General features: G+C 37.2%; 1 protein-coding gene across 1 annotated transcript in view; it reads right to left on the bottom strand.

The window, feature by feature from the left end:
- LOC150090891 (lysosome membrane protein 2-like) overlaps positions 1-13,933 on the bottom strand; it is a 101,189-nt gene extending 87,256 nt beyond the window's left edge. Inside the window, exon 1 of the mRNA XM_090376335.1 lies at positions 13,887-13,933. Coding sequence (XP_090232461.1) covers positions 13,887-13,933 — 47 coding nt within the window. The remainder of the gene's footprint in view (positions 1-13,886) is intronic.
- Positions 13,934-14,748: the final 815 nt, after the last annotated feature.

Here is a 14,748-nt window from a genome sequence, read left to right on the forward strand (position 1 = left end):
TTGTCAATGTTAAACTTCAAATGCCATTTCTCAGCCCATCGACTTTATTTTTCTAGATCTTGTTGCAGTAGCATACCATTATTCCTACCAAACTTTGTATCATCTGCGAACTTAGACGTTATACCTACAACAATATCATCAATAATACAGAAAACAACAATTGGCCCCTCACTGAACCCTAAGGGACTCCACTATTAATATTAGTCCATGAAGAGCGCAGTGTCCATTGATAACCATTCTTTGTTTTCTCCCACTGAACCATTCCTTCATCCAAAGCTGCAATTGCCCTTAGTGCCGCACTGGTCCAATTTGTACAACAGTCTTTTATTTGCATCAGCATCAAGAACTTTCCTGAAATTCAAGCATATGATATCAAAATTATCTTTTGCATCCAGTACCTTGGTTACAGCATCATAGTATCCAATCTGATTGGTCAGACAAGATCGTCCCTTAAAAAGTCCATGCTGTGGCTGCAGTATAATTGCACTCTCATCTAGATGGGCCTACATTACTTCTTTAACCAGTGATTCCATTTATTTCCCTTGGAATAGAAGTCAAGCTAACAATTCTGTAATTATTCATGCCATACTTTGATCCCCCTTTCTGAATTTGGAATACTTTCAAACATCTGCCGTCCATAGGATCCTCATCAGAATCCAAGGATGCACTCAGAATTAGGGCTTGCTTCTCTAAATTTAATTTAATTGATCCGATTTGTTCGAGGCGCTCTTTGTTACGTTTAAGTTCAACAATTTCTCTTTCACTTTCCTCTCAGTTATCACAAAATAATTTAGCTCCCTGTTAGAGTTGCTAAACTTCTGGCATCTTCTACCCTAAAGGGGAGGCCCCAAAGGACTGGAGATGTTCAAAGGTATCCCCAACTCACAAAGGGGTATCAAAGGATGACGCGAGTAATTACATACTTGTTAGTTTAATTTCTGTTCCGGGATAAATAATGAAGTCACAAGTTAAAGAAGCAATCCGGGATCATAGTAGCAACCTGAGAAGGATCATCAATTATTATACCATTCATATCTAACGTACACAAGACTGCAATTATAATTCAGACACATCATGGGTTTGTTAAGGGAAAGTCTTATCTGACCAATTTTGATTGGACTCTACGATGTGGTCACAAAGGAACTGGATGCAAACAATAATTTTGATATCATATACTTCGATTTCAGGAAAGCTCTTGATACTGTTACATATAAAAGACTACTGTTCAAATTAGAGCAGTATGGCATTAAGGGCAAATTGCTGCTATGGATAAAGGGGTGGTTGAGTGGGAAAAGATTGGTAATCAATGGACACTGCTCTTCGTGGACTAATGCTATTTGTAGAGTCTCCTGCGATTCGGTGTTGGAACCATCTTAGTTTTCTATATTTATCAATGTTTGTAGAAGAATAAAAGAAATTTACCTCAATGTGGTACGTAGAACACTTCCGTATGATAATCTGACACTCTCCAGAAATTAAAACGAATAAAAGATTAACGCAAAAGGAAGAAGAGACGAGTAGAAAGCAAGAAGAAAAAATTATCATTTAAAGTGTATATAAAGAAGATATTGAAACAGATGTATCGCGAGCTTTCGATATCTCCAGAAGGAACGTCAGTCATAAATCACTTCATGTACGACTGTTTCAAAAAGCATTCTCTTGAATCAGCTCGAATTGCTGAGTTGTCAAATGGAAACACGGTGACAGTTTGTGACGTGGTGTCCGTTGTGAGACTGCTCCTCCCAGCTGATCTTTCAAAATATGCGATTGCCGAGGCAACAGAAGCTGTTACGAGGTTTGTCGGCAGAAGCGACAGTGTAGAGCCATAATTTCCTTTGGTTCCCCAACGAACTTTATTTTAAAAAAATCGATTTTGGCCATTATAAAATTTGAATTATGTGAATAGATTATCTTCATAAAGCACTCTCTACCTTTTAATAATAACGGATTCATTAGAAAATATAAAAAAAATAAAAACACGGCAAGAAAGTATGTAGTAAGTTGGGTTTTTTATTATTATTTTATTTTTGATTTTTCTTAATATAACTCTTATCATAATCATGGTGCATCAGTGTACATCACTTTAGTTCGCCGTTTTTAATGTTAAACTTATGAGGAGTTAACACTGTCCTGGGACTTTCAGACCTCGATACTATGTTTAGATACAGAATTTCGAACTGTATCATCTGTCACGTGACATAACAGTATGTTCCCAAATGGTGGTTCGCGAAGTGTTCCAATAAAAATTCTGTAATGACGTCTGCTTAGATTTATATCTTTTTATTATTAATAGCCATATAGTGCAAGGAAGCCTGAGGCTTATGCTGCACCAGCAAAAAAAAAAAAAAAAAAAAAAATTCGAGTTACCCTGAGAGAGAGAAGGTTGTTTGGAGCATTAGCAACTAAGGCCATATTACTCCGGGATATGCGGTGGTCATTCCCTGACCTTTCCGCATCTGGTGGTGACGGGCTCGAACCCCGGTCTAATCAAGAAGCGTGTGCTATGCACTGCTACTCCTTCCAACCTGGCTACGGAGGCGCCCCAGAAGAAGAAGGGAATCACCAAGAAAGAGAAGAATGATGATATCCAGTTTAACCCTGGGGATTCACATCTGGTGAGTATGGGCTTGGCACACCCAGGGTCCTGAGCTGTATATCATCATTCTTCTCTTTCTTGGTGATTCCCTTCTACTTCTAGCTCTTATTCTCTCTCTCTATCTCAGGGTAATTAAAAAAAAAAAATTTTTTTTTTTTTTTTGACTGGTGCAGCATAAGCCCTCAGGCTTCCTTGTAAAAAAAGAAAGTAACAAAAATGCACGTTACTCGGGGATCGCAATATGTCAAGTGACATCACAAAATCGGTGCAGAAATAAAGAAAAAGAAAAAGAGATTTGTTTTCTTTTTTTAAAACAAGAAACAAAAATTCACACCACGTGCAACCACTGATTCTTCTCGCCCGTACATTACTAGATGATTTCGCGAGCATTAACGAAAACTGCTGATGCACATGAACAACAGAAATGCTTTTTTTTTTTTAATTAAATTTTTGTTGGGGGCTGCCGACCCCTATCCCCCACTTTTCTGCCCGAACATTATCAGATGGGGTAATACTCCAGAGAACGGTACCCCTTACAAAATGGCGTCGAGAAGAAGAGGGGGAAAGCGTTGACGTACGGTTCGTAACTCCACCCACTCACTGCTTTCCCCTCTTCTTCTCGACGACTGCACGTGGCGGATGTCACATGACATAACAGTATGTCAGAGCTGAAAAATAACAAAATTAACGGCAAAACGGCAATTTTTTTTGTGAGCAGCAAGTAACAGAAATGCAATTTATTCGAGGAAGACAAAATGTCACGTAACATAACATCACAGAGTTAAAATGAAGAAAAATGAACACGAAAACAGCTTTTTTTTTTTTTTTTTCAAAACAAGAAACAAACAGTAATACCACGTGCGGCCATCGGTTTTTGCTCGAATCCTTCCGAAAGCCGCGTAAAAACATAACCTTTTTTTCACTAAACAAAAATGAAAGTCGACTAACACGCAATTAACAATAAAATTCTTCTTTGTATATGCACAATACGTCAATAGATTTTTTTTTTTTATAAAAACGTAACAACTGACGCAATACTAGGTTAATGAGATCGGAAAAGAAAACTCACCTCATCAGTCCTGGCATGCTGGCTCGCCACAGCAAAAAACAAACGAAACAGTTTACCTGCAGGATGGAACAGGATATACGACAAACTCAGGACGACACGAGGAACCACGTGGCAAGCTAACCTAATATTAATTTTTGGACACTTACGGTAATTAAAAAGATGTCAAAGGAAAAATATGAGCAATTTATGAATATTTCCAAGTTTCACTTTTCTTTAACTCAGGACGACACGAGGTACACGTAGCAAGCGAGCATAACCAGCAAGCAAATGCGACTACCAAACGATAGGAATTTGCATTTACCGCTGCAATGACATCATGTCACGTGACGACCACCTGAAACTAAGAAGGGGATGCAGTGAGTGGGCGGAGTCACAACCTGTCAATCACTGCTTTCCCCCGCTTCTCGTCGCTATTTTATTATTATTATTAGCTATATTGTGCAAGGAAGCCTGAGGCTTTTGCTGCACCAGCAAAAAAAAAAAAAAAAAAAATCCTGAGTTACCCAGAGAGAGAGAGAGAGAGAGAGTGTCAGAAGTAGAAGGGAATCACCAAGAAAGAGAAGAATGATGATATCCAACTCAGGACCCTAGGTGTGCCAAGCCCAGAGGCGAATTTAACGGCGACCTAGGCCCCAACTTCTGAAGGGCCCACGCAAAACCCCAACGAATTAGTTGAACTAATGTGTTCAACTATTAGTTCAAAACTTTGTGATTATTATTATGCTATTATTAATTATATTATTCATATATTATATTCAAATTTTATTGGAAATAAACATTAATAGTACATACTATTTTTTATTTATTTAAAAAAATGGTTAACATTTATTTTTATTTTCCTTGTCTCTCTCTTTTTTTTAAGGGGCCCAATATTTTCTTCTGCGCCCGGGGCCTCAACCGATCTTAATCCGCTACTGGCCAAGCCCACACTCACCAGATATGAGCCCCTATTTTGAAGGGTATACCGCTCTCTGGATATAGTCCCAGATAAAAAGACAAAAAAAAAAAAAAAAAAAAAAAAATACAAAGACAAATAACGTAAATTAACACCACGTGCAATTACTGATCACCAGACGATTTCACGAGCATTAACACTGAAAATTGCCAATGCACGTCAACAGAAATGCTAAAAAGGACAGAGAAAACCACTCACCTCTCAATCGAATTATATTTTCTAAACGACCCAACATTTTCGCAGGAATAAATCGCCCATTACAAGAGACACCCGCACTAAACCAAGGCAAACCACAAAGAAATCACAAGCAGTCGAATACGCAAACGGGGGAAATTTCTTAATTACATTTTTTTTTTTCCTGTGGGATGCTGCCCCAAGATCCCCCGCTTCTGTGAAGACACCTTCCCCCACACCCCGGTATTATTCAGCCTTTTCCAAAACCTTTTGTTTTTAATTGTGCGTCCAAATAATCGGCTAATTAAATAATAACACCACGTGCTATTCTGAACAGCGAAGCTGATAACCCACCAGCAATTATACCTTCATGGGGCCCAAAGCAAAATGGAATTTGGGGGCCCCATATAAAGAAAAAACGAATAAAGAACATTTTCGATTTCATTTTATTGCGACAACAATACAAACAAATTATATGACATAAGAACTAAATATAAAATTCCATCAGAATAGGTAAAACCATTTTTGAAAAAAACGTAATTTTCAAATTAATCTTAAAGTTCGTTGACCTTGGCAAGTATAAAGTTCAGTTCCCAATAAAAATCACTTAAAAATATTAGTAAAAAAAACAGCAATGAGTTGAAACAGTGATTTGGGGGGGGGGTCCCTCTGATCGGGGTCCTAGGCAGATGTCTTTTTTTTTTTTTTTTTTGCCTATAGGCTAACGCGCCACTGGTGGGCAGAGTCTCGCCCTGTCAATCACTGCCGTATCGTCGAGATCCGTAAACAGACGCTGTACCCTTAACCAGTACTCCGAGTTTAAAATATAAATAGTTTCATTTCAACTTTTGCTGTTTGAAGAAGGGCGGGATTTATCGTAATTGACCAATCAGAATCATTTCTGTTACATTCGCTTCTTGTAGCAGATGGAAAGGTGGTTTTTTTGTCACAACGAAACCCAACAATTTTAAATTTAGTTAGGATTTACAGTTTGTACAGGAAACTGCATTTTAAAATAGACGATATTGACTCAGGGCCAGATTAAGGATAAAATCGGCCCCCGGCCATATTTAAATTTTGAGGCCCCTTTAATATATATAAATTTTATCACTACTTTAGAAAATATTTACACTGAAAATGAGACCCTTCTTCGGATGAGGTCCCCAGTTTGGACATAGCATTAATGTGGCCCTGGATATTGTCATGAGGACTTCCAGTTTTGTTCAAAAGAAATAAGGAAATTTTATCCTCAAAGTAATTTATAAATAAAAGAACTTCGTGTTATGTAAAATGGAGAGTTGACTTTGGTTGATATTTACTTTATTTTGCTTACCCATGGATTTTTGCAACAAGGAGTGAAGAGCTTGCCTAGCTCCGCCTACTGGTTCATAGTGATTGGGCGATCTATTAATGATTCAAAACCAGCCACAAAGCGGGGAGGATCGTTTCCCGATTTTAAATCATGGTCAAATTACTAGCGATCTGGTACACTTCATCAAACACATCCACACTGAAAACACTTGTATTCCGAAGTACATTTGTATATCAAATTCACACCATTCAATTACAGTATTACATACATCCTTTTGCAAACCACTAACACTGAATAACAATAACACACAATAACTGAGGGCAACACGATATGGCTAAACAACTTCACAATAATTTCGTATTTCCCCCTGAAATCAGAAGCGAATTTTCATCTGTCAAACAATCAGAAACGCAAAATGAGGTAAATTACGCATTCCCAATAACTTGATCGCAGAACTTGATCGGATAATCGCTTTGTTCTTCGGCCACGTCTGCAAAGTGGTACCCATCTGCTTGAGTTCAGCCTTCCCGATTTTAAACCTGAGCTAAAGGGGGAGGGGAAATAGTTTTGGGTTCCCCACCTTTGGCACTGGTTTAAAATCGATCGGGAAATGCAGTTATGAACAAGAATATGAGTTGCATTACGACAGAGAGATAAAGCATCAGAGCATGCAGTGGATATCAAAATAATCACTAAGGGCCAAAAAAAAGTTCAATTCAAAGGTCAGGGCTAAATTCAGAACAGGATGCCGCTGGGCGTGTCCAACGAACTGTCGAAGTGAAGGACGTGATTGCTCCTCCCCATACGTTTCAGGAAAATGTCATGTGACGATCAAAAGGGTAAAATCGGGAAACGAGTTTTTCCCTCGGTGCTGGTTTAAAATCGGGAAAACAGTTTCCTCCTTTGTGCTGGTTCACCATGTGACCTTTCTTGGTAACGTATGGCAAAGAGAAGTGGAGTGAAAGCAGTGAGTGGGAAGAGTCTCCACTGGTCAATCACTGCCTTCTTTCTTTTCTTCTTGCCGATAGTGTGGAGTACGCATCTATTTCTGAAGTTTTACCGAGATCAGGATCAAGACAATGCCGATCGTGTTTTTTTGACAAAGAGCTCGATTCACAAGGAATTTGTAATTGAAGAGGGAGAGAATCAATGCTGCGTTCAATGTATAGATGCTTCAAAGACTATGAAGTGCATTTCCCATTGAGGCTGTAATTTTGAGAGAAAAAAAGCTGCTGGTCCTTGTTGCATGACAATGCACTGTTCATTTAGCACTTCTTGTAAACACATTTCTGATGAAACATGGCATTGTACAGATTAATCATCCACCCTACTCTCCCACAATCTAGTACCAGCAGATTTCTTCCTCTTTCCTAAAGTGAAACTGCCCTCAAAGAAAAAAGAATTCAGGATGTTGACGACATAAAGAACAGAACTTCACCTTTATGGATGCTTTTGTTAACTCTTTTCAGAAACTTTTAGAATGGTGTAATAAGTACATTCAATCAGGTAGTGATTACTTTGAATAAAAATAAAACCATTTTTTAAGCTCCTTCATTTTGTGTTCTTTTTATTGCACCAATCCAGGAACTTGACTGCCAGACCTTATATGCCAACGTTTTTGTAAACCCCTCTGTCTCTAAATGTCCATCCTGGAATATACACAAAAAATTATCTACTATATTTTAGACCAAGTTTATAATATTGGTGGGCCCAACTGATTGTCAACTTTCACAGGTTAAAAGGATTAAACCTATATGATAATAATAATAACTGGTGATACTTAGAGGAGATACACTTATATAAAATTGAAAACTTATGTGATCCTTCACAAATATCATAAGATAGTGAATTTTTGCACAAGAGCAAAGACGCAATGAAATTATTCATGCATTTTTCAGGAACTTCACTCGTTGATACCCCTCATTTTAAACCAATGGATGTACAACTTCTTTATTAAATTTGTACCTTTTTAGTTATTAACATTAGTAGCGGCACATGATACAAGCAAGCAAGCAAGCTTATATAGCATCAGCAAAAAAAAAAAAAAAAACGTTCCCATTTCACTCCAAATGTTTGTGTAGTTCTGCCTTGAATTTAAGCTGTCAACTTCAACAACGACAGATGGAAATTTATTCCAGCAATCAATCACCCGCTGGCTAAAGGCAAATTTCTGCAACTATATTCTACAACTGACTTTTCTCAGTTTGAATTTGGTGATTAATCTGGACAAGAGGAAGAATCCCATCAACATTGAGCTTACTCAAACCATTCAAGACTTTATACAACTCAATAAGATCACCTCACAGATGCCTAGTTTTCAGACGTTGCAATTTTCAGAACTTAATCCTTTCTTCGTAAGAGCAACCCATTGTTCCATTCACCAATCTTGTTTTTCTTCTCTGTACTTGTTTCAGCAGCTCTACATCCTTCCTAAAATTAGGCCTCCAAACCTGTATGAAGCACTCAAAGTGTGACATGACCATTGCCTTATACAAGGAGATAATCACCTCCTTATTCCTGCTACAAAAATTCCTATATATCATTGACAAGACACCATGAGCTATTCTTGCAGACTGTCTGCACTGTTCCAAGGAAAAACTTCATATCTGACTGCATAATTACCTCCAGGTCTTTTTCATTCTCCACCAATCTGAGTGTAGTACCACACAGTTGATATGTTACTCTGGGGTTACTGCTACCCGTATGCCATATTTTACATTTGTCAATGTAAAATATGGCATACGGGTATCAATAATCCATATTTTACATTTGTCAATGTAAAATATGGCATATGGATAGCAGTAATCCATTTAGGCCTAAATCTTGAACAATATTTCTTAGTTGGTATGAAAAGCCTAGTATTATCCAAGATTAATTCTTTGAATGCTTCCCATTTTGAATTTGCTGTTGGTAACATCAGTTTTTCCCACTGTACAGAATTTAAAAACTGTCTCAGACCACTGTAATCAATCACCTTTACAAAAGCAAAAACCCTTCCCTTTACCCCTAATGGTAGTTACATCTTAGATTAAATCCTACATCAGCACACTATGATGAATGTCACCTAGTGGTTCCTTTATCTGCAGATTCTTAATGCATGAAGAATCACTGCTGATAATCAGATCAAGAGTATTACTCCCTCTGGTTGCCTCTTGAACATGCTGCTGTAAAAAAACAATCATCCAATAAATGTACAAAAGCCTTGCTAGTGTGCAAGGCTTTTGTAAACCCACATGTTCCAGTCAATATCTGGGAAGTTAAACTCCCCCCCCCATTATAAAACAATCTGATATACTGGCCCACTATTTATCTGTACAGTTGTTCATTGTACTCATCAGAGTCATGGTCTATAACACTCCTACTCTTAATTTTGCTTTCCCAGTGCCTATGTCACTCAAAACTGACTCAACATTGCACTGTCCACCCATGTCAACTGGATGCACTTCCTCTGATTTTATGTTTCTTAACAGCATAATCCCTCCTATCTTAACCTGTCTATCCATTCTGTACACATTGTACTCCCCAAATTCCAATTGTGCATTCCTTATATGTGTAACACCACAGCTCTGATATCTCAACAATATCTGCCTTGGATGTTTTGACCAGCACCTCAAATTCATTTACTAAACTCTTTGCATTGGTGTGCACTAGGGCTCACAATACTGGTCAAAATCTTAATACCAGTATTTTGGTATTTTTAATTTATGAAACCGGAATACAAGTATTCCAAAAAAAATTTTTTTCGCAATAAATTTTGATGAACAATTAGGTGCAATAAAGTAAAGAAAAAACAAGTAATTACTTGAATTCACATTTTAAATCAAACTTTTATTACAATACAGCAGGCCCCCGTTATAACGCGGTTCGCTTTACGCTGATTCGCTATAACGCTGTTCTTATATTATAACCCGTATCTGACTATAACGCTGTCAAAACTCACTATAACGCTATTTTACTAGCATACAGATTGAATTTTTGGCAAATCCGTCTTCAGTCCAGTCTGTTTTGAGCCTTTTTTTTTTTTTTTTTTTTTTTTTTTTTTTGGCAAAAGGAGAAAATAGCCACCATGAAATTAACTACAGTAATTATTTTTATAATTTCTACTCTATGTACAAAAATGAAACTTTCAATATGCTCTATTTCTTGGTGTGGATAGTTTCAAGGGAGAAATTCTTTTTTAGTACACAAGCTGAAAAAAATTTACCATCCAGTGTCATATGCTGTTACGAAGTCTGCATTTTCTGTTCTGACCTGTAATAGAAAGATACTAAAAATAGATTTACTCCCTATCTCTTCTTTTGTTTTACTGTGGGAACTATAACTTGGGAAATGTTTTTCACACAATCAATCCCATGAGTGCTAAATGCGGTGCTGTTTCTTGTACAGTATTCTCTTGTCTTCAGAACTCCTCTGACCTTGTGGTCACCCGAAGTACATAAAATTTGTTTGTTTTACTGTTTTGGAAATTCCATAAACATTCTCCATGACTCACACCATAATTTATTACAGTATTTTCGTGCAATAAACAACCATTTGATTTTACTGCACGGTAAAATCGAACTTTTCAGATAAATAAAACATTTGTCACCGTCTTCAGCTCGCTTGCCAGAGGAATTCTAGATATCATTCAGTGCATACAGTGTTAGACATACAGACAGTTCACTGTACTCGAACATCCTATCACAATCAGTGCAACGCAGTTACATTTGCAGAGAGTTATGGCGGATAAGAATGAAAAAGCAACAATGTCTGGACGCGGTGCGAAGATTGGAAAGGTAAGAAAAACATTGAGTTTGAAAATTAAATTAGACGTTTTGAAGAGAATTGATTCCTGTCAAAGACAAGTGGATGTGTGCAATAATTTAGGACTGGCAGGTTCAACTGTAAGAACAATCATAAAAAATAAAGAATCAATTTTAGCAGCTGGAAAAACAGCTGTTCCCCTGCAGGCAACTAAATTGACCAGGGCTAGGCCGGCTATTATGATTGAAATGGAGAAACTTCTACATAATTTTATTGAAGACAACATTCAACGTAGAATTCCGTTAAGTTCAATTATTATTAAAGAAAAAGCGAAGAGCCTATATGAAGATTTAAAGGAAGCTCACCCCGAAAAAAATGTGGAACCATTTAACGCTAGTAAGGGCTGGTTTGATAGATTTAGAAAGCGCTATAACCTGCACAACGTAGCAATACAGGGAGAAGCTGCAAGTGCAGATCAACAAGGAGCCGAAACTTTCAAAAAAGAATTTGTTAAAATTATTGAAGAGGGATGTTATACTGCTCAACAAGTTTTTAACATAGATGAAACAGGTATTTTTTGGAAACGAATGCCTAAAAGAAGTTTCATATCGAAAGAAGAAAAAAACATGCCAGGCTTCAAAGCGGCGAAGGATCGGTTAACTTTGTTGTTGGGTGGTAACGCTGCGGGGATTTTAAATTAAAACCCCTTTTAGTTTACCATTCCGAAAATCCAAGGGCTCTTAAAGGTTTAGCTAAATCAAACCTACCTGTCATCTGGAAGGCTAATAAAAAAGCTTGGGTAACCAGACCGCTTTTCATTGATTGGTATGCTGAGTTCTTCTGTCCTGCAGTGGAAAAATATTGTGCAAAAAATAACATTGGTTATAAAGCTATTCTAATCATGGACAATGCGCCAGGACACCCAAGCAAAGAGAGCTTAGAAGACTTGAACAATCACATAAAAGTTTTTTACATGCCTCCAAACACTACGTCTCTGATCCAACCAATGGACCAAGGAGTAATTGCCACATTTAAAGCGTACTACATAAGGAACACCTTTTCCCAAGCTATTAAAGCCATCAACACTGAAAATGTACCGAGTTTAAAGGAGTTTTGGAAATCCTATAACATTAAAACCGCCATCTACAACATTTCAAGTGCCTGGGATGAAGTGACTCAGAAAACCATGAATGGAGTGTGGAGGAAAGTTTGGAAAAATTGCATAAAGCATTCCCAGGAACCTGATGATTCCGTTGAAAATGTTAAAACACAAATTGTTGAGCTCGGAAAAGAAGCAGGATTACACGAAATTAACGAAGACATCGTACAAGAGATGATCGACAACGACAGGGATGGCCTCTCTAATGAAGAACTAATGGAAATTATAAAAGAACAAGAGCTTGCTATTGAGGGAGATGATGATCAAGATACTATAGATGAAGAACCGATGAAGTCGCTGACTGCAAAAGGACTTAGTGAAGCTTTTGAACACTTTGAAAAAATGTGTGATTATTTCCGGGAGAACGACACTGACATGGAACGAAGTGCCAAGGTAATAAGAAATTTGAAGAAAGAAATGAATCCCTACATGTTGTTGTACAATGAGAGGAAGAGGGCCAAAGCACAACCCAAAATCGACACATTTTTCAGTCCAAAGATACGAAAACTCGAGAGCACAGGGCCATCGAATTAATAAATTCATGATTTTCGTTAGTTAATTACCTCATAATTATATGTGTATATAATGTAGAATATTTTATATGTACAAAATTTTGAATATTAAATATTTTTAATCGACATTGGTACATATTTTCATTACCATTTATTATTGATTAGAAAATATCCTATGGAATAGACCGCAACTCACAAATACATATGTTACCTTATGGGAATATGGCGCTCGCTTAGCGCGGATTCACTTAGCGCTCTGTTTTCCCGGAACGAACTATCAGCGTTAAGCGGGGGTCACCTGTAATAAATATTCTAGCAAAAATTATTAAACATACAGTTATTCTAAAAACATAAAAATAAGCATCCACACTACCTGTCCGAATAAAGTGAGCTCTTAAGAAACCCAATAGTGTGTTATCATTTAAACTGGATCCAATTTTGGTACATATTTAATTAGCAGCAGAAAACATCCTTTTGGATTCTGTGCTGGTTGGTGCTTTGTACTGAGATAGTCGTAGACGAGTTGCAGTTTACCCGCCCCCCCTTATTCCCTCATCTTCAAAAAATCTTATTTCCTTTTTATCGAAAATAAAAAATATTTCCTTTTTGACTTTTTATGGCACTATATCTGTATTAACGAAAGGGACTGTCGGCTAAGCTTGGTGAGGAAACCAAATCTAAGTTGTGGGGGGGAGGGGGTATTTATTTATTTTTTTATTTTTATTTCCCTGTATCTTAGTATTTCCATCAGTGGCCATTGTTATGAGTTTTGTACAGCAGCTCCCCCTCAAGCACTAAGGCCCACAAGCTACCTATGTTAAAAAAATGAGAATTTCCAGGAACTGAGGGATATTCCCTCCATCCCCCACGTATATATATATTATATATGAGTCGTCAGTTTCTCAAGCGCAATGACACAAATATAAAACAAAAGTCATTTATCATACAAAACTACTTACAATACATAACTGGTGTTCATTTACATCTAATCTATTCATTTTTCTCATTTAATCTGTTAATATATGCTATCATTTCCATAAAATTTCTCTCAATTAACAATCTCAACTCTCTCTACAGCTTCAAACGCTAAACTAATTCAATCTTAATCACCTCCTCATATTTCTCTTAATCGCCAATATCAATTCTCTTCACAACAGCAATACATAAGTCGCTAACTTAATAATAACAATTCCATGTAGTCTCTCTTAATTTAGCAATATCAATTTTCTTTACAACTTCAACCAATAAACCAACTCAATACTGAACATTTCCTTCTCGTGTTTCTTCAACTTCAAACCTTACTCTAAAATAATCTCCCACTTTATCTAAGTACCATTTCCAATAAAACACAGTTCAGAGGACTTACCTTCCTTCTCTTTCATGATGGGATTCCTTTGATCGGGTTCTTTCCATGGAGTGCGGTGATCTCTGTGTCTCTCGAACTCTGCTGTATAGCTCTTCCAGTACTGTCTTATTTCAACATTTCGGGGACAGTTCTCTGTTAATACTGAAGGAAATTATCACAGCAGCAGTAGTAGAAGCCAAGGCACTATCTGACTGGCTTGTTATTCAACTTCCAGATTAACTTCTAGCACAGGAACATGCCCGGCGGAACCCTTCACTATACAGCTGGACACTCCCAGAACTGGACCCAGAACCACCGGAAGTCTGCAACCCCTCCGAGCAACAACCACAAATACCTTATTTATTGAATTGATTGCAAGTTACAATTGCCATTTGTACTACTTTTTTATATGCAAGCTTATGTGAAAATGGGGTTTGCATGCATTTACCTATCTCCCTCTATCTAATTTAAACCCAACCCAATCACTGTTATTCTTTAAACTCACTCTTCTTCCTTTGGTGGGAAAAACAGAATATTTTTCCCACACAACGAAATGCTTTCATCTTTTACCTCAAGATCACCTCTTCACAATACCCTTGAACTGCTCTATACTGAGACCCTTTCCCAAAATGCACTGAATGTCGCATCGTCAAGTGGCAGTGTCATAACTATTAAACTATTCTTCAGAAGCTTTTAATTTTAAACCTTCTGCACCTGCCTTACCACTGTTCACCATATTCCTTAATTGCACTACCAGGCCTACTTGCACTAATGAAAATATTTCCGTAATGATGTTTTTGTTATTCCTTAAGTGCTTTACTTCCATACTGGATAATGTATATTTGTAAGATTTTGTCTTACAGTTTCCATTGCATTTGTGTAT

The sequence above is a fragment of the Mastigoproctus giganteus genome, chromosome 1 (genome assembly GCF_048544385.1).
Source record: "Mastigoproctus giganteus isolate SK-2022 chromosome 1, ASM4854438v1, whole genome shotgun sequence".
Taxonomy (NCBI): Eukaryota; Metazoa; Arthropoda; class Arachnida; order Uropygi; family Thelyphonidae; genus Mastigoproctus; species Mastigoproctus giganteus.